Source organism: Conger conger, chromosome 18, assembly GCF_963514075.1.
Source record: "Conger conger chromosome 18, fConCon1.1, whole genome shotgun sequence".
In the NCBI taxonomy this organism is placed as follows: Eukaryota; Metazoa; Chordata; class Actinopteri; order Anguilliformes; family Congridae; genus Conger; species Conger conger.
Genome location: NC_083777.1, coordinates 19,691,720 through 19,713,616, shown reverse-complemented (window position 1 = coordinate 19,713,616; position 21,897 = coordinate 19,691,720). Strand labels below are relative to the sequence as shown.

Sequence of the window (21,897 nt, the reverse complement as noted above, 5' to 3'; positions counted from 1 at the left end):
CAATTTTACTGGATGAAATTGTGCTCGATCACGTGTTAATTTGCATACCAATGTGATGTCGTTGTGCGCATTTGCATATCCATCCACTCGACACTTTCCCATTGCAAACGAGATGGAACTGGAGGATTTAGTCGGATTTAGACAAACTATTTATAGAAGAATGCAAAAAAGTCATTCAAAAAGGATAGACGGGGTGCCTGAAAACCACCAACCAGTGAGCAAATCATCTATGCCTGGCTGGTGTATGCTCCCTCTTTGTGTCCCTCTCCCTGGGGAGGGCAGGGGCATCGGGGCTAACACTAGCTGTGGCAGACAACTCTCACTCTCTTTTGCGTGGCACCAATAATCAATAATAAAGTATATTGATAATCTAAAGGGTTAAAGTGTCTCTGACAGTCTGGGAAAGATTTATTGCTAGTCACTTTTGAGAAATAAGGTCACTGTAGATGCCCACCCAAGGACTTGTACACAAAGTCAGATCCACCCATGGCTACCTACTTTATACCAGCTACCAACTGATTCTGCTTTACATGGTTATATATAGGTATTGCTGTTGAATGTGAACCTGAATACTCCTGTATACAGCAAATACATATGAGGTATGCAGTATATATTATTAGATATTTTATATACAATTGAATAACTTGATATAATTCGGAAAACAAATCCAGCCAAGCTTTGGTGAAGCGGCATTCGTGGCACTTAAAGCCACCTGCTGTTTCTGCTAAGCTTGGAATAAGCATATTATTGCGGGTTTGTTTACACATCCCTGGTGGGCTGTTTTCATTGAAATCTGGTCATTTCACTACCCACTTCCTCAGATGTGATACTCATTAGACTCTAGGGGCCTGACACACTGCATGAGCTAAGGGTTTAATGCGTGGTGTGATTTCTGCTTGCACACACAGTGTTGCAAATAGTCATGCCCGGGGATGGGCATTATTTCTAAAACATGTGTTTGAAATGAGTATTGGCATGTACTGTGTATTTCATATTCAATACTTTGAAGAGTAGGTTTTTTTTGAATATTTTTTTCCCCCAGCATTCTAAGTCAGTGTTTTAAAACTGTTTTAAGAACATTCTAATCACATATTTGTGATGTCACACCTTAAATGTCCAAACAGACAAAACACATTTTTGGGCCTGGAAAACTTGAGTAGCACTACATGTATGACTTTATGAAGCTTTCTCTGTAAAAAGCGCTGGTCACTCGGCAACCGCTCTCTGCAATCACTTTGCCAATGTTCTTAACAATATTAATGGAATTAGCGTACTGATTTCACTGGAAAGTTTGGTGAGTTATTAATTTTTAAATCAACAGATAAACAGAGGGTACTCACTTTTGCTATTTTGTAGAGTGAGAGACAAAACATTTTGAAATACAAAACAGCTTTTGTGAAATCGTATGTGGATGGGCAAAAACTGTCAATAACTGTCCTTCATCTTTGTTTACAATGGAACCTAAGCAAAGCGCGTTTGGTGTGATCCGCCCCTAAAGGGTTATTGCAGGTTTCTCACCTCTTTATTCTATGGATCACATGACTGTGATAGATGTTTGGGAGCTGATTTGAAAAAAGATACAGTCCAGTATGTAGGAAAATGAAAAGCGCTAAATTAGGGCTAAAATTGTGTAGCATGAACCAGTCATTGCATCTGTGTATTTTGATGTTGGATCTCATTGGTCTTTAGGGATCCGTTGAAATGACCTTCCCAGGGGCTTAAGGCTGGGTTTTAGGTATTAGCACTGCAACTGCTGCCCCTAGTCTTACAGATTAATCCACAAATGGACAGAATTTTGGTTTCTATCAGAGTTCATCGGTCTACTTGTGGCCCTCACATAAGGTTCAGACTGCTTGGACTTTTGCAGTTAGCCCTCTTTGTCCTTCTCTAGAAATGTACTTGTTATTGTTTTTATTGAGACCGCTTGTTCATTTCAGTGCTGTTCCTCAGATTCAGCTCAGTAGCTGAGTGTTACGAATCCTTCTTATCCTTTCATCCCTCTGATCAATCTCTTTTTGAAGATAATATTTTAATATTCTTTCACAATTAATTTCTGGCCTTGCTACGTCCAGAAAGACTATGCGGGCAGTGGATCTGGCGTTTTTTTCCCACAGAAATGTGACATTGTTACTGATGGCCTCATTTATATCTTTCTCTCACTGGGCATAGCCGTATGTTCTACAGTACGGTTATATGCAGACTAAGCGCTTATTAAGACGTTGCTGTGGTTTGCTGAGGTTGCTGTGAAATTCTGACGGATTACGCTTCATTGTTGCAGTTGACATGCTGATAAATGCTCATAATTGCGGGTGGCTGATAAATGCGTGGACGAATTGAGGATTATTAGGCTCTTTTCTGCTGGCAAATGCAGAATAGCAATTGGATTTTGTCCTAACTGGAGTCGTCCTACATTATGAGTTGATAACTTTTTCGCGACAATTATGATCGTATCACTGCAAGCTGGGGCGTGATCGTGAGTATGATATTGTTATTTTTGTTGCGGATAGCCATTGTATTGGTATTATATATGATTCATTATATATGATTCATTTTTTAATAATTGTGGTTCCCGTGAATCATCCTCAACAGTGTAGTAAATCAGGGGTGTATTATTTTATTTATGTATCCATTTTTATTCATTTTTATATTATATTTTGGTTAAAAGGTGCTTAAACAAACAATCAGTAAAAATAAAATATGAGAATTCAGACAAGATACGCACAATAAAAGCAGTTTTGATATACAGTACCAATATTGTATGGCTGTTTTATAAGTGTTATACTGTTTGGCAGGGTGTGATGTGTGCAGTGGCTCACATTGTTTGGGGAATTATGCAATTACTGCAGGCAGGCTGGTGTGATAAGGAACTTATGGGTTTGCATTTAGGTCTGTTCAGCTCCTTAACTGCTTGTTTACTGTGCAGCCTTTCATGAGATTTCCTGTTTATAATCCTGCTGTGTTGAGATGATGTGCCAGAGGTGGTGGAACCTGTTAATCCAAGATGTGTATCTTCTGGCCATCGGAGTCTTACCATTCATTTTCAGACCAGTTTAATTTTCCTGGCCACCATTCACCATTCACTACAGTGTTTGGCTTTAGTAGTATTGTGTGTCTTTGTTCACCTTGCTAGCTACAGTGTTTGGCTTTAGTAGTATTGTGTGTCTTTGTTCACCTTGCTAGCTACAGTGTTTGGCTTTAGTAGTATTGTGGGTCTTTGTTCACCTTGCTAGCTACAGTGTTTGGCTTCAGTATTCTTCTCAGTCATGGTTAACCACGCTAACTGCATTGTTTGGCTTTAGTAGTCACTTCGACGGGCGACATTAGCTCAGTGAATGAGGTAAGAGCAGTCATCTAGTAGTCAGAAAGTTTCCGATTCTGGGTGTTTCAAAGTGTCCCTAAGCAAGACGAGCTGGTCATTGTCACCACCACTTGTCACCACTGGTGTGTGAGTGTGTGTATAAATGGGTGAATGAGAGACATTCATTTTAAATCGCTTTGGATAAAAGTGCTATATAAATGCAGTCGTTGCCAATTGCCATTCTAGATCATGGTTCATCATGCCATCATAGTATTCTTGCTGGTCCTCTTTCATTGTGCTCGCTACAGTGTTTGGCAGAGATCATGTTCCCAAATAGATTTTTTTAAATGATGTAAAACGAATGAAATGCATGCATTTACTACATTTTACAACGGTATAGGGATGAGGCTTTGCCTGTTCCAACACATACATCCAATTACTGGACGTTATGGGTCTTTAACTTCTGTTTAATCACCGGGAAAGGACTGATAAAAGTGCGTAGATGCTTTGTGTTATTTTAAAGAGGCTGGAGCTTTTAGGAGATGATGAACTGAGGCATTGGTACAGTTAGTACAGTGCACATACACGGTGCTTGAAGTTCTCCCCATGTTTCTCCACATATATCCATGAGCATTGCTGAAAGCAAAGTTTAAGGAATGTCTGACCCCATCTGTGATCGAACCCATCGCTCCATGTTTCGCAGATGTCTTGCTGATGACACATAGCCTCACCAAAAAGTGTTAAATGCCATTTTAGGCCTGAAGGCATTTTAACAGAACCTGGTGTGTGTGTGTGTGTGTGTGTGTGTGTGTGATTCTGGTGTATGAATCACAATGAAGAAAGATGCCCTGCTCACTCCCTTTTTTGGGTGGTTTCCAAGGAAACGCACACAGGGGTTACACGCAAACACGGCGGATACGTGCTGAGTCGCATGCTCCAGTGCCTGTGCAGAATGTTCATCTTCGGAACTGAGACTTACCTGTTCTGTCTCATGTCATCCATACAGCCATGCTGTCACTGTACCAAACCAGAGTAAATCATGAGATTTCACTGTATCCATCTGTATGCTTCAGTATATACTGTTAGAGCCAATGACATAGTGCCAAAGCACAGCCCTGCTGGAGTGGATCTGAACTTAAGCCATTAAGCTATTTGGCCTATACTGCACTGTATATCTGGGTGAATATGTGTTACCTTGCAGAACAACAAAAATAGTGTGACTGTACCATCTGTACAGACCTCAGTGTGACTGTAGCCTCTCTATGGACCTCAGTGTGACTGTACCCTCTCTATAAACCTCAGTGTGACTGTACCATCTCTATAGGCTTCAGTGTGACTATACCCTCTCTACAGACGTCAGTGTGACTGTACCCTCTCTACAGTGTGACTGTACCATCTCTACAGACCTTAGTGTGACTGTACCATCTCTACAGACATCAGCATGACTGTGCCCTCTCTACAGTGTGACTGTACCATCTCTACAGACCTCAGTGTGACTGTACCCTCTCTACAGACCTCAGTGTGACTGTACCATCTCTACAGTGTGGCTGTACCCTCTCTACAGACCTCAGTGTAACTGTACCCTCTCTACAGACCTCAGTGTGACTGTACCATCTCTACAGACTTCAGTGTGAGTGTACCCTCTCTACAGTGTGGCTGTACCATCTCTATAGACACATCATAATTAATCATGTTTAAAATAGTCCAGCGAATGTAGGTTATGTGTTCCCTGTTTTGTTTTAATTGTGTCTTGTAATATGCTGGGTACAGGAGGGGTAATAATAGCAGAACACAGGCCGTGAATGAAATGTCCTCATTGTGAGAGAAAGTTGTATTACTAAAATGATAGTGCTTTATTCAGTTTGACAAAGCTTTTTTTCCTTTCTTGGTGCTGCACTGCTGTAACTGTTAACTGGGTAAAACACACACTGTCGTCATGTTCCTGATGCAATTTTCTTGGGGTTGTCGCTGCAGGATAAAATGTTAAACTGTTTCGATCTACATTAACATTAACGATTCCTACTCAGTCAAAGTGATTACGGGCAGGGTTTTGAGAGGGGGCGGATGAGAATGTATAGTAGCTAGCTGTTTTACCTACTGTAGTTCAGAGAAGACACATTATAACTGATAACGCATGCAGGCTGGAACATCGAGCTGTTAGCAGGGAGATACTATCCCTCGCGGACCACACTGAGATGTTTGTTCATTTAGGCCGGATCAGGGTGTTTCAGTGCAGAATGTGGTACATCTCAGCCTTCACTGGTGAATGGGATTAGACAGTGGCATTACATTAGATTACATTACATTTTATTTAGCATTTAGCAGACGCTATTATCCAAAGTCATGTACAAAAACAAATGAAATAACACAGCTACACTACCGAGGCATTAGTCTGTATTAGCTGTTCTTTAATGGTTTGCTTTTTAGTTAACTCATTTTAATCTCTCTTCTAAACAGGCACATGCCTGCAGGCTAGTTAAATATGTGGTCACATGCTTACAATTTAACCAGGGAGCTGAAAAAGCTTCTAGGCTTTTTTCTGTTCGCTAATCCACTGCTCTCTGGTTCTTTCTAGTATTCTAACGGCCCCATTTTGTACATTTTGCTGTCATTCACAAGCTTTCTTTGGAATACCACATAATATTTTATTGAATTTTTTTTTTTTTGGAACTTTTATACTGGTTTCTGTTAACGCAACTCATGAAATTCTCACACGCAGAATAAAAATGAGCTTGAAACCAGTTTCATGTTACATTACAATCTGTTTAGCTCAGTATTTGGAACCATTCAGAAATAGAAACACTTAGGCATTTTGACTCTTTCAGGTGATACACGAATAAGCATGTAAAATGTAATTGAAATGTTTCATTAAAACATGTTGCTTCATTGGTTTATTTGCTTGTATTTAATCTATTCTGGATGTAAGTGGCCTTAAAGATTACATCAGGACCTAGTGTTACCTTTATGAAAGTGTACCATAAAACCACATTGTTGCATAAATCATTGATGAGATCGGTAGACAGACTGGGACCAGCCCCACTAAGATTTAAAACACGGTTAAGAAGATATCTGTTCATGACTATTATTAGCATGCAAGGGTATGTAACAGAGCACATATAGGAAATGACAACAAGTGTAACAACATCGTGACAACATTTGTTCGCTGGGTTGAGTATACGTGGAATATTCCGGTATTAGTCTGTTTCTTATATTCCATCCAGGACAACCAGAACAGTACTCTCATCATCCTCAGATCTCAGGGCTGGTCGCCATGGAAACCGCTCCGAGCTCAGTTCAATCTAAACTTAAATCGTGGCAAAAAGATTTATGTATATGCAAAAATAATTTGTCCTAACTTACACTATTCCACTTTGAGATTTCATAATGAAGTCATGAAAGGGATTGGCGCAGAAGGGAAGATGAATGCTGCTATAAATGAATTTAATTTTTCAGGTGTCAGCATGCCGCAGGTTTTTTCAGTGATTAGATGGCTCAGACCTCAGGAAGTCAGACAGAGAGAAATGTGCAGGAAGTCAGTTGGGGTCTGGATATTTCTTCTTTCATAGAAGAGCACCTTATATGATTTATGAAGTGCTGATCCTTGAACATTTCAAACAGTATGAATATGCAAGTGATACAACGGCATATGAATTTTTAATAGTATCATAGTTATTTTATTTTCCTCCACAGAAAAATTAAACTGCTGGTCTGTAGCATTTTATAGTTGTTAGTATTGTATTGGTCTCCTCTAGGTCATTTATATTACCACAAATTGTTATTTATCCTTAATATTTGTTATTTTAATGTTTATTACAGCTCTCGCCTGTTCTTGGTTATTAAAGCAAATGAAGAGGGCTTTCAGACATGGATTTCCACTCTTTCAAAGCTAATGAAAAAACACTGTCAGTGACTTCCAGTGAAGAGCTCTATGAGAGCAGAGGCATTGGGTCCTGTGTGGGTGTGAAGGTGCTGTGTTCACCTGGTCTCGCCGTGGGCATTGAGCTGAGGGGAGTCGCATGGCTGTATCCCACCCTCATGGTTTTAAATAATGCCGGCTGTCCCAGAGAATAGTTTGTGAAGAGATTAGGAGCACTGGACCAACAGCAAGACTTGATGGAACTTGTCCTCTCTTCTGGCATGTTTATGGCTGTATATGTTTCACTCCAAATGAGCAATTGAATTTCCTGAACCTATGCTGAAGTCAGTTGACATGTGGAGCTTCATAAAATGAGACAATTGTGCATGTGACGTGATTGAGCCTCTGGCTGGGGCTTTGCTGTTGTACCCTTGCTGAACTGAAATTGCTTGTGGTGATTACTGGTGCAATGGTCCACACTCCTGGTCCTGGAGAGCCAGAGTGCGCTGGCTTTCCTTATTACTCAGCACTTAATCGATCAATACGAGCAGTTAATTACACAGTTAACTCACCTCATCTGGCTTCTTGGGTCTGAATGAAAACTTGGGTCTAAGTACCCTTAGTGACATTTGCCCAGGCAATGTTCCTGGTCCACTGTTTCGTAACCTGCCTACCTGTCGACTAAAACACAGCATCACGGTGTACATCCACGTTCTTGTGCTATAACAGAAGCAGTAGGTCTGTCTGGCACAGATGGTGCCTCATCTCTGTCTGTGGTATTATGGGATGAGGTGTTGTGAAGAATGGAAATAGGGATAGCGTCCTGAAATGCAGGCAGTAAACAGGTCTTGATGTGTTCACTGCTTCCATATGCTGCTTTCCTGTTAGCTTTGTTCAAGTTCATTATAAAGTTTTGCATCCGTCTTCACCAGCACACCGTGTAGTTTGAGCTGTTTTGTTTTATTACATTTCCTCACCATGTCCATACATTATTAAATGCAGCTCAGATCCGTGATCTCTTGACAAGCAGCTGGTTGTTGGAACAGGTTTATCCCCACAGGACGGTAATCGAGAGAATATCAAGACAAATGCTCTTTCTGACCTTGCTGACTTTCTATTTATTATTTATCTTTAAGTCTGAGTCGGAGAGATGTCTATCCCGGGAGTGTTGGGGAAAAAAAAAAACTGTTTTCAAAACTGCAAACACAAAAAAGACAATTCAAAAAGTAAAAGTGAACAATACTTTTAACAAGGGCGTTGTAGGTTACCTGGTATGTGTTTTTGAAACCTAGTCTCGACTGTAGTCTGTATACCAAAAATCCAAAAGTAGTGTGGAGATATTTCAACTGACAGCACGTCAAGATTTCTTCATGTAAGCATATGAGCATGCAGTGTGAGCATGGTCTGTGAGCTGCATTTGATAATAACAGTAACTGTATTCATTTATTTTGCTTCATTAAGTGTGTCAAAGTTGTCTCTGAATTGTCTCGCACTGTTGCATAATATTTCTTCTCCTGAAGTTAGAAAAGGTAAAACGGTTTAGTTCAGTCAAATAAATAAGATCTTTTGAAAATAATCTGCATATCAAAACGCACTCAAACATAGCAAACACACTTCAGTGCTGAACAGGAGAATCGATCTTAATGAGCAAGCTGAACAAACAGTGCTATTACAAAATGGCAGGTGTTGTGGAAGCAAGGATTAAGTCAATTGTGCTTAAAATGTCTGAATTCATTCATTTCCATTTTACACGTATTTTACTTCCCCGACACTGGTGTCAGAAGCACATTGTCACTTATGGGACCAGAGGTCAGATTCCGTGGGACATTTCTCTTTCCCCTCACAAAGGAGAGAGAACACTCCATTCCTCTCACACACAACCTCCACTAAGTGGCACGGAAAGCTCAGATGTGCATTTAATGAGGGATGGTTCTCTTAAACCCCACATTTCAAGTCATATGCCACAAAAATCTTTCCCACAAAAAGATTTTTGTGGAATGCACCTTTCGCCGAATACTGGTTTCAGTGTGGTCCATTTCTATAGTGTAAAGAAGTGCTAGCATGTCTCAGACAGATTGGGCTTTTTCCCCCCCTCCTGTCTCGAAGGTAATTGGCAGTGCGTGTCCAGTAGGTGACATTTCCTGTTTCGCAGGAGGTGAATAATTCACCAGCCGTCGCAGTAAACACTCCGCTCCCAAAGTGAAGCTCGGCATACGGGTACCGGAGCAGGGGGTCACCAGGTGTGGGGAATAACAGCTTTCCCTCAGAGCTGGCTCAATTAGGGGAGCCAACAGCCTCCATTTTAAAGCGGAATCCCTCCTTTCCTCAGACCTTCTCCTACCAGGGGACCCTATGAGCTCTGTTTTGGAGGAAGATTTATGAACCCGTCTCCCCCTGACTGCACAAAGTAATGAGCCTTGAAGGATGGCTGTTGTTTTTTTCAAAAAACAAAATGCGATACCTGGTAATGATATCGGGTAAAGTCCTATTAAATGTTTAATGCATGGGCACTGCTCTGACGATGTGTAATTTTGATTACAAAAGGAATTTAATTAGCAGGACGTTGAAGAATAGAAAGGGTTTCTCAGAATCCAGCCTGTAGTGAATGACGCTGCTCCTGTACTGAGTTTGAACAGTGATTCTTCAAGGCAACTTTGAGAATCACAACGGATATTAAATGGCAAGGCTGGCAATTCTCCAGACCTCCTCCAGTTAATCGATGAGTCGTAAATGCCTCGCTCTTAATAAAGGTGGGAATAAGTGACAGCAGTGAGCAGTGCCTGGTAAAGGGATCTGAGAGTGGAGACAGTCTCTGGCACGCAATCCCAGCATGCAACACTTGCCTTCTCACTAATGGAACTTTGTCAATACAATGCTGAGAAGGTATTCTGAATTCTGATTGGCTGAAGAGCATGGTGTATGTTATTCTAGAAGCCTGGTTGGAGGGTGGGTTCTGAAAGCGCTCAGCACATTGAAGATTCCAGGACTGAATTCCATTCTTTGTGTCAGCATCCACAATTTCACTCCTACTGCTGTTTATAAACATACTCCTGTCTAAGAATACAATATTGTACATTCTATTTTTTATTTATAACTTTGAGAGTGAGTCAAAATTCTCAATTTTCTTGGGATTTATTGCTCGGAATCATGTTGAACATTACTGCTGCCTCATTTTTAAATATACCACTCTCATAAGGTTGCAAAAAGGATAGGAGATCAGCTGTCACAGTGTGACTTCCATCTCTGTATGGTGAGAGGAGATGTTTCTGTGTCCATTGGGTGAGATGCATCTCTCTAATATGTTGCACTATATGGCAAGTTAATCACGCTGAGAAGCAGCAACCCAGCTAACGCAAAGTGTTCTCACAATGTTACTGGAATATTTTGTCAGTGTTATAGCAACATAGTGAGAACATTTTGTGTTAACTGGCAGGCAGGCATGTCCGATGTGACTGCTGCTGTTGGCTATGGAACAGGCTGCAGGGAAATCGAAGGGCCCCATCTCAGTCTCCTGTCATGTGCACTATTATGCATATAACCACACACTTTTTATCTAACAGGCGAAAAACATTTCCGTTCAGGTTTCTGCAATGCAGTCATCTCTACATGGATTGCACACTCAACCAAAGACGGGACAAACGGTTAGATACTTGCTTGGCAGCAATTTCACTCCTGGAGTCAATGTACACATTTTGATTAGTTCCCATTGATAGCCGGTGATGTGGTGAGGTGTGGGTGAGGGGATTGCAGGTTTGAGTCCCTGCTCGATAGGAGTTTCTGCTGTGTTTCAGCATTCAGGCCTGCAGTCTCAGGGGGCCAAAGACTCAATTTACAGGGTGATAAGGGGTCTGAGAGAGGGGAAATGAGATGGATGGGTGCCAAATAAGAAGTTTCCTCAGAGAGAAGGGAGCTTGCACAGTGTAGTAACAATTCTTCAGTTTCCCTAACTGTTGTGTCAATAAATCAAAACTTTATTAAGATGATATTTCATTAAATATTTCATTTATTATCAGCATGCAACTCTCTCAGAGATCAGAATCAGCAATAAAGTATATAATACAATATAATAGGATACAATATATATTTTTTCTCGTATGCCCAAATGATGAATCAAATAAACTAAGGAAAAGTAAAATTGCGAAGCCTTGGCTGTTGGCTTTGGAAGTGACAGTTGTGGCAGCTCGATTTTGGCTGGGAGAATAAATCGAAGCACGCTGTTTTTTTGGGTAATTGGTTTTCATCTCATAACTGGTAAGGGGTGAAATTAATGCATGTGTCAAAATTGATGAAACAGTGAATTATTTATGATTTTGGTAGGTAAATAGAAAGATTAAGACCTTGCTGCCTTCCAACATTAATTTATTTAGTCGAACAATTATGCTTTTCCAGCATGTTATTATACTTCCCTAATTTATTTACTCGTTTAGGGAAATACACATTCACATTTTGGCAGATTCTGCTGCATCTGTTACTAGATTTAGGATATTTACAGATAATTCAGGACCGCAGAGGCGAGGCATCAGAAATGGCAGCACTTATCTTCGGAGTCTGAGGGCCAATTTCATCTTGTTAAAGGGCAACACTTAATGAGTTAACATTCATAATTTATTACTTCAGAGGGAACGATAAATGTCAGCAATTCCACTTTTTAAGCCATTCGTCTAATCTGAGGACACAAGGCATTTCACAAATAAATAAGCAGCTTGGCTATAGAATAAGCAGTATTTTATAATCTTCATGCGGAAGGAATACTGTTGTTGACATTACATTAGTGGGCACGTGGAACATTTTAAATGTAAATAGAACTGTTTTTATTATTCCTAAAATCCCGGATAAGAAGCTGAAGTACATGTACCATGGTTCATATGTGGCTTTATTCAGGTAAGTGTTCAAGGCTCGTGTTTTGGTTTCTCAAGTAGATGCTGTAAATTACACTTGGAGGACTGTTTTGTGTGATAAAACCGCTATTAACCGAAGAATATTGAGTAGCGACGGCTGCTTTATAGAGATAAAATGCACCCTGGATGGTTCTATCATAAAATTAATCCCTGAGGAATGTGCTTGGTTGGATTTGCTAACCATTTCCGCACATGCATATACACACACACAACAAATAACAGATATATGAAAAATATTTATGTGTGCGTGCAAATGGTTGTAGGTGCAATAGCATCAGGCAAAAGTTTTCAAACAAATACTGTCTCTTCTCAAAAAAATCATAAAAAAAAGATTTGAAGCTGCAGGCAATAGTGCAAAATAAAGTTAAAAGTTATTTTCTTTGAAAATAACTTTTTATTGAAGTTACTGAAGTCATTTTAAACTATTGTTGAACTGTTGTTGAAGTTTGCTAGTTCTGCTGAGTTAAATATATAATAATATACATTGATGTACAAATTGCTTGGATTATTTGGAAGTTGGATGGTGAGTTGATTTCAGAGGCTGTGAGGTCTCTTTAAATCAGATCGTGGTTCAGATGGAGGAGGTGTGGGGGGTCAGGTTTTGGGGTCTCTGAATCTCTGGTGCAGAAATTGTCTCTGAATCTCTGGTGCAGAAATTGAGCTTTGGTTCTTTTCGGGATGTCTGTTGTCATCAGGGCTTCTTCGAAATTCAACCTGACTGCGCTTCATCTTTAATTTCCATTGACAAACTCAAGCAGCTGTGGCTTTTCACTCACTTTCTATACCTCAGTCACTTCAGTGTCTGCTGGAAATATAAGTGTGTCCCCTGGAGGAAAGCCAGAGGAAACATATCATGGTCACAGCAGGGGTAAGAAGGGAGGGAGGGAGGGAGGGAAGAGAGGATGAAATTGCAGGTTTAATATTTCAGCTCTTAAGTGGTGACCAGTCGTATTGTTGATGATACGTACTGTACATATGTGTGTATACATGCATACGTACGTTCATAAGTGAGCCTCGGTGACCCTATCACCACAGTCAGGTTAGGCTCCATTGTAACTCAAGTTTGGCATTTCAGTTGAAAGAGCCATTCTTCTACCCTTCTCTCAAGCTGCAAAAGATGGCCATTTGACACATTTTCAAAGCCAGGCTTTTCTCATTTGCAGAACATCAAAAGCTACATGTCCTGGAAACGATAAACAATGGTGTCAAAAAAAAAGAAAGAAGCATGATATGAAAATAAGCATCATATTATATTATTTTGTAACAGGTCCTAAAATCAACGTAAAAACTGTAATTGGACTATACTGTTGACAGAGGTTTATTACCTCTAGGTCTTTGTAATCAATATTCTCTGCAATATGTAATGTTATTTCCTTGGCTCTGTGTGTGGAGTGCATCATAAATATTGAAGCATTAATCCAGAAAACAGATATCAAATCTGTTACTGTATTGGGTATCCTTGGGATACTATTTCAGTGTCTGTTTTATTAGCTGTCTGCCTATTATATTGGTGCAGTCAAACAGTAGTAACATTAAAGAGAGAAGAAAAATGGTTTTATAATTACGGAATATCAGCGTGACCTCTGCGGTCCCTTTGAAATATGTCTGGAGAATTATGGTTTTTAAACCTGAGCTGCTTGTGACCTTCAAGTGCCGTATTTTTCCTTCCATTTCATTATGAAATTGTATTGAATTGAAATGTGTGTAACCTTTATATTGAATATGCCCCGCATCTGTTTCCTCTCGTGTCTCTTTCTCATTTTGGAGATTGCGACTTGGCAATGGGAAAATGAATGGGATATTGTGCGTTTGTACCCCGGGGTGCTCGGTTCTTTGCTTATGAATCTGCCATGTTTCTGGCGGGTTCCCCAGTGTGGAGCTCTCGAAAACAGCTGGTTGCTACTCCCCCTTGTATGTCAGAGAGGATTCTGCATTACATGGGCTGTGCTTATTCCTTTCAGTACTGTAGTGAGTTTAACTTTACCATCCTGAGAGCTTTGCTTATGTGATGACAAGTTAGCCAGTTTGTACGATTGATAAGATACTAGCAGCAGCAGCAGCAGCATGTGTGTACATGTGCTTGCATAACCTGTGTGTGTTTGTGTGTGTGTGTGTGTGTGTGTGTGCATGTGTGTGCATGTGTGAACATCTCTCTTCGTGCATTTGTGTGTGTGTGTGTGTGTGTGTGTGTGTGACTTGATGAGACATTCTGTCCCCATCTGCAATGCAAGTAACCAATCCAAGCTTTGGCTTATTGAACTTGAGCACTGTATCATGTATGGTTCACAACAACAACGATAATAATAATAATAATAATAATAATAATAAGAAGAAGAAGAAGAAGAAGAATCGTTGTCGTAATAATGATGATGATGGTGGTGATGAAGAACATGAAATCTCAAAAGCACAAACGTGGTATAAATATATCTTTGAATTGCTATAACCTGAACTGCAGATTTGACATTTTTATTTCTCAGCGACTGTACAGGAAATCAGTATTTATGCTTAATATGAAGTGATGCCATGTCCTTTTCAATTTCCTGTTGGCTCAAAATGGGCAGTTTTGTTTCTCTTAGAAAGGGCACTAACTCACAATTATAGACCCAGTAAAAGCACCCATTCTGGTTTAGCCACAGAGTTCTGTTTGTCCTGAACGTGGCCTTTTCAATACGAGGAAGTGTTTTTCCTTTAGAAACAGAGTGCGGCAGTGCCCAGAATAATCTCATCAAAGCCTGTTTGCATTGGAAAAACCAAGTATAGGACATGTTGGTGGGACACCAAATATCCTTCAAGACATTTGCCACTCTATCAGGATGCACAGGTACGTTTTGGGTCAGAATGGCTGTTTGATCTGGGTTCCATGTTTTTGCCGAAATCCCATGTCACAATTTCCCCTAATCCCAATTCCCAACCCAATTCCCACCCCATCCTCATTCCAATCCAGTACCCAATTCCCACCCATCCACATTCTAATCCAATACCCAATTCTCCATCCAATCAGTCAGTCAAGGAGATGGCCATCACTGAAATTGAAGCCTGGTTGCCGTTTCTAATGAGAAACAATGTTCAGATACATTAATATGGGGCACCAGCACAGTGTTTTCAGTCTTGGGCCTGGGGACCCAGCTAAGCTGACTTAAGTTGGTCTTGATGAGTTGTTAATTGAATACCAATTTAGAATCCCTCAATAGTACTTTTTGGGCAGAAATAATGAAATGACTGTATTTTTCAGTTACTGAAAAAAATGAAAGTAAGGCCATTTTAGCAGGTACTTTTATTAAATCTGTCCATGATACAAATGTGGAGGATGTGTAAGTGTCAGGAGTCTTTCTAGAGCTTTAATAATTATTCTTAATTATCTTGAATGCGGCAAATTTGGCCGCCGCTCCGAGGGTGGGGGGAAGGATTCTGCGGGGTGGATCGGCTCAGGCAGTGACCCTGAGTGCTCCAGAGTCATGGTCTGGGGCTGGAGAAGGCGTGTCGCTCTCTTTCTGTCCACTGGGGGCAGGGCTGTAGTGGTGAAGCCTCAGCAGTACAGAGGGGATTGAAATACACAGAGTCCTGAGATGAGGCCAGACTTTGGTTTGTGTGTGTGTGTGTGCGCGTGTGTGTAAAACGCCTCCTTCGTTCCTCTCGTTATAATCCGTATTGTTCTCCATGTGGAAAATCCCCCGAAGGGCGTCCCGTTTCCGAAAACAAAGGTCCCTCCCACATTAAAAATGCACAAAGGTGTTTTTCTCATTAGCATGTCCGTTTATGCAGAGTTACAATACAAATAAGCATCGTAGGAAAATAGCCGTGCCGCGGTCATCCATTATGTATGGCGTTGCCTGCCTCCGTTCGGCCGTCTATTGTTTGATAGCCAAGCGCAGAGAGACAGCGGGGTCAACTGGATCTTCTGTAACAAACGGTGTCGAATGTGGGCGTGACATCTGGGCATAATTGGCTCCGGTGAAGGATCTTGGGGCCGTGGTGCCCAGGGGGACTGCCAGTCTGGTGCCCGTGTTATGTGGGGACACATGTGGTGTGATGTGCTGTGAGATAAATGTGTTCAAACATGAGAAAGTCATGGGGTTGGTGTCAATGCTTCTTGTAATAGGTAGTAATTTGTATGATGATTCTTATTGTAAATGAACTGTGCTGTTTATGTTTACCTGTTTCAACTTGAAACCTATGTTGCCTGTGCTGGAAAATTTAAATTTTATAAAATAGAAATTACAAATTATATTTAAATAACCCTCTGTATTTCCCCAGCTATTTTGGTTTAGAAGCTCCAATAAAATTTGGTAGCTATATCTATACATTTTTTTTGGTGCTTGGTTTACTTGACACTGGTGGTCTAATGCATCTAATTGAACTACTTAAAGTTGTTTCTTATCATTGCTTCTTATATTTTGTGGAACTACAGTAGTTGTAGAAGCTAAATATCACAATATTTCAAAATTGTCCTATGCAGCCAGAATCACCCTTTTTGCCTGTGGTGCCTCCCCAGTATGATCCTAACTGAACAGTCTAATGCTGATGTAACGATCATTACTGGTAATTGAATGCAATGGAGTTCTCAAACACTGAATAAAAAACATTAGGAAAAAATGACTCTTCAAAGGTTAATCTTTTTGTGATTTACTTTAAATTAAAAGTCATGGTCATTACGGGGTAATGTTTCATCATCAAGAGTTTCATTCATGCAGTTTTAATACAATCCAGGGTAGAAAGCTTCAAGGCTTTTAGTGAAACTCTGAGCAGGGAATGTGAGCTAAGTAGTAAATGATTTCTTGCCAAAAACCTACTTAATTTAATTGTTTGAATACAGAAGTTAAAATACTGAAATTTGTATGTTGTCAATGATGAATTGCTTGGGCAATAGTTCCACATCCCACATTTTAATTAGTGTTTCCACACCATACATTTATTTTAAAGTTATTTTTAGCTTCCTCTTTGGCTGTGTTTTGCCATTTCAGAATGGTTCTCTGCAATATCTGCAATATGGTTTGGAAACGGAATATTCTCTGAATATATTTTGTTTGCCTCTGTTGTGATGTTGACTTAAAACGAATACGAAAGAGAATGTGTTTTTAATTTGATAACTGCATAGCAAGTCTGCAGCATTGAAGGACACTAACTGTATGTGGACTTTTTACTTTACCTAGTAGCTTAAGACCTGAACTGTTACCATCTCAACCTATAGGCCAGGAGAGGATGGGCATCCCCTTATAGCCAGGTTCCAAGTTCTTTCGTGCCAGGGTTTTTTTCCTTCCCTTCTGTTACTTGCAACTTTGTGACAGTCTTCTGTGAAAAGTGTGATACAAATAAAATAAAATTGAATTGAAACTGAAGTTTGCAGCATCATGCCTGCCTTGGCAGTCTGGAGCAGCAGGGCAGTCCTCAGCCTTGCTCACTGAATAGCCTTTGTTGGGCTGTACAGCCTCCATTTTACATGTTTCCAAATCTGCCACTGGCCTCTCTTTGCTTCTTGTCACATGTCTACATTCACCTTTGTTCTGCCAGCCCTTTGTTCGTGTGGACAATGCATATTTCACTGTTGGTTACTGGAGCTCCTGACACTAGTACATTGAATTATAGGGAGAGCTGTGGTCCTGGCTCCTTGGATAGAAGCAACTGTCAACATCTTAAGCATAATTACAACACTTGCTGATTGTGGGAGTGAGATACCCAATTAACTCTACTGGTACAATACAGGTATATCACACACTTGATTCAGTACATTTATGTACAGTACATTTATATTCACACCAGTCACATTTAGTGCTGTACTTTTTGCAGGTATTTTTAGCATGTTCATTAGTCTTTGTTTTGACATGGCTTTGAGTACCATGCCTTAATTTCCATGACCGATGCAGTACAGTACATGCAATTGTTAGGACACACTGGGTGAATATTGATAAATGAGGCCCATTGTTTTTTTTCTTCATAGAAAACTATAGTCACGAAAAGCCATGACCTGCTTTGTAATGAGGTCTGGGATCAATGGAGACGACAGGTGTCATTCTCCAGTCCAGGAGGGCGGCAGTTGTTTTCATGGTGTTCTCAGCACCAGTGGTTTATTCAAGTCATTGATTGGCTAAAGAATCCCCACATCTTGTTCTGATGGCCTTAAATTGGCATCTGATTGAAAGGAAATCACAAAATCCCACACAGACTGCGGCCCCCTGGGAATTTAGTTTGACAGCCCTGATGTAGGCTGTCCTAGCTTTGCGCCAATCAATATGAGATGACGTGGTGGAATAGTATGCTTATGTTCGGTGATGCCACCAATTATGTTCACAAAACAAAAGGAGAAAGTGACTCTTGTCTGGAAGTGAGGGTGATGAGGTTTGGAATGACAATAATAACAGCTCACAGGCCACTCTTTGATGGCGTCCTCATTTTTGATAAATGATTCTCTCATTGGGACCTCTAGCACTGGTTGAAAACCAGGCCAGTAAGATAGTTGGCACACAATCTAGGCAATGTCTACACAAGTGATTGAAAGGAAAGCTATTACATTTGTTTATGGCTAGACTACAAACACCCACAGCATTTCATATTCTTCAGGCTGCAGTTTTGGAGTGCAGTTTTGTAGTTTTGACAAGCTGATAAAAGAGTAAATAATTGCTATCTAGATGAGTAAGCTGGGCCATGTGTTATTCTCTGCACTCACTGCTGTATACCTATATGTTTGTGTCTATATATTTGTCTATGTATGTTTGTTGATCTATGGATAACTGTTGTCTTCTCAGTGTTGTGTCCATGTATTGTTTTTTGATCTTCGGATAACTGGTGTGTACTCATTAACTGCTGTATACTCGGTTTAGCTTACTTATTGTGTGTTGGTCTATGAACAACTGTTGCATACTCAGTGTTGTGTCTATGTATTGTTTATGTATGCATTGTGCATGTATTATTGATGGATAATTGGTGTTTTTTATTTTTTGCCATGAGCTGAAGGGACATTTCTATTTCATATTTAATGCACAATAACAAGAACTTTTATGCTAGTCTATTCATAAAAGAATTCACAGATGTCACACATCATGATAAAAATATGCATTCTACCCACGATGCACTGCAGTGTCTCTAACCTGACTCTGCGTGTTTTGTTTTATACCGGTCTACTGTAATAACACTGTGCTCAATATGTTGTGTACTCTGAGAGTCAGTTGTAAATGTTTTATTCCTGACTCTTTAATTACAGCTGTCAACACCAGAACATATTGTCTTCCATTAGTCAGTGCAGTATGTGTACTGACTGTTGTTTTTTATCGATTTATTTATTTATTTGTTTTACACATGGCTTTAACACAGCTCAACCCATCAATTAACCAGTGCAGGAAATTGACGGGCTGCTAATAGCCAATTAGCTGGGACAGATTAGTCTGCCTCTGTATGACTGAGTGCTTGCCATTTTCTTAAACGGCTGTATTGAACCCACTTAAGCACAGTGATCGCAGAATGAAAAGCCCTTATAAAATATGAAAAATGTATAGGCCGGGGGTTATTTTACTTGGGATCGCTCATGAGGAACAACCTAGAATATTAATATTTTAAGGGATAGTTATCATCCCCATTGGCTGCCTCTGCTTATCTATTATTAGCTAGAAACTAGCTAGCTGTGTCTTGTAGGCAGATTGGTAAACTAATAACCCATTTAATGACTGTGATGATTTAATCTATTCTGAAATGTTATGTGTTAGTGTCAAAATGGCTTGATAGCATTGTAAATGATACGACTGTGATAATATTTAAATAATTCTGAAATTGGCTTAATATAAGACAATAAATTGAATGTACAAAACAAGGACATTCATTTTTTCCCCTCATAATTTACGTGGGCTTGGGGAGCTAGCCAAGCTTTTTAAAAGCAGATGTTACATCTGAAATTATTCAAATGTATTCAAGAAATGAACTCTGGGTTATTCCTTATATCACATGAACAGTATGGACAACATCCGTGCAGTTATTTCAGTTATTGGTGAGAAAAACATCCCTGACCCCCTAATTCTGTTTTTCTCTCGCTCTCCAGGTCGTGTTGGTCTTTGCGCTCAGCATTGGAGCTCTTGGGATATACTTCATAGACTCCTCTGAGTAAGTACTGCTCTGTTGCATAAAAAACCCTAAATATTACACTCAAATTAGCTCCAAAAGGCCATGGAATGCTCTTCTGTTTTCATGTTGCTGTTCTCAGACATGTTATTTGCAATATTGGCAGTCTTTACAAATATCGCTTCATTCATAATGATTGGCTTGTGTGACTGTGATATTTACTGTGTACTTTTTTTTAAGGTGACTGATTTATTTTTTATTTATTTGGAATTTGGATAGATGGAAGATGTTTTAGCTGTATACTGTAGATATCCTGTATATTACTGTTCCACATTCAGGCTGCATATAATCACATTGAGAGGCATTTACGCAGAATTCATAAGCTACTGTATCGAAAGTAATGCACTGTGATTGTGTATGACTCAGGTATGGGTAAAATAGAATTCTCTTCCCCCAGCCATGTACTGTACTTTACTCTCGTCCTCTCGTCTTGGCTGCATATATATATATACTGTATTTTATATCTTTCTTTTTTCATCATTGGGAAGAAGAACAACAGTTTCCCTGGTTACCTCAGGCAGATCATCTTTGAACTTGTCCACCTACCTCTCCATAATTTTTGGAGATAGGTAGTCAGTTTTCCCAGACATAGTTTTGGCATGCCTTCCTTTGCAATTTCACTTCATGAGAAGATGTGAAAAATAGAAGCTTGGCAATCTTCTTGCACCATTCAGCTCTCATTGTTACCGCAAGCGATATAAAATTCCTATTTTAACATCGAATAATGTCACTGGAAACGAGCTATTGAAACAAACACTTAAAACGCGACGTGGCATCCCACTGAACCTTTTGTAACATTTTGCTTGTAGTTCATTGTGTGACACGGTACAGTTCAGGAGCGTAATGTATAATTTACTTTAATAGTGAGGATTAGCCTCACCTGCTGTTTTGTCCTGGCCAGGTTTATTGTTACACTCTTAGCAGATGCTGGCTTACAGAGCTTACGTTTTCCATACAATCCTTTTATAAAGGGTATTTACTGAAGCAATTCAGGTCAAGCACCTTGTTAAAGGATATGGCAGCCGTGCCGTACCTGCGGATTAAACCTGCAGCCACTGACTTAGCCCATTTCCCTACCCATAATACCACACTCATGCCCAGTCTGGTGCCTGGTCTGTCCTGGGATTGGAAGGGAGATGGATCTCACCCTGCTCCTAATTCACAATTATTTGGAGAAAGAGAGAGTAACATACACACAGTTTACTCAGACACCATGATTGGTTGTGTAGTTCCTACAGGGGATGTTTAAAAAGGCCTTTACTCCACAGGGTTTAGGGGTTTCTACCATTAAAAATGTTATAACTATAAGGTTATAATAATGATATAATGACTGCAGTGTGGCTGGCTTAATAATGCAAAACTAAACTCATGCTGTTTGCCAAGGCTCGAGAGTTACCACTTGATCTTCCAAGTATTCACTTCTCAAAGAAAGGAAATTGACTTGGGTGTTTACATTGACCACCAACTGTCTTTTAAATCTCACATTGCAAATCTTGTCTTTAAGCTCAAGGTGAAGTTATTATTTTATTCAGAAATAGATACTGCTTCTCCTTTAGAACTAGGAAATACCTTTGGACATAGTGTTGGACACTTGTCAATTAAGAATAAATTAAGAATTAATTAAGAAAATTACCCTTCTTGCCTCTGCTAGATTATGGTGCTTTGGTATGTATATATGAATGGGTATGCCCAAAGTCTGCTAAAACTCTACAGATGCTAGACACTGTAACCTGTAGCATAGT

The 21,897-nt window shown here is 39.9% G+C and overlaps 1 protein-coding gene across 17 annotated transcripts in view; it reads left to right on the top strand.

Moving 5' to 3' along the window:
- Positions 1 to 21,897, top strand: part of kcnma1a (potassium large conductance calcium-activated channel, subfamily M, alpha member 1a) — a 168,428-nt gene that overhangs the window by 64,014 nt on the left and 82,517 nt on the right. For all 17 annotated transcript variants that reach the window (XM_061228784.1, XM_061228791.1, XM_061228792.1 and 14 more), the window contains one exon: positions 20,076 to 20,137. In XM_061228784.1, the coding sequence (XP_061084768.1) occupies positions 20,076 to 20,137 (62 nt within the window). The remainder of the gene's footprint in view (positions 1 to 20,075; positions 20,138 to 21,897) is intronic.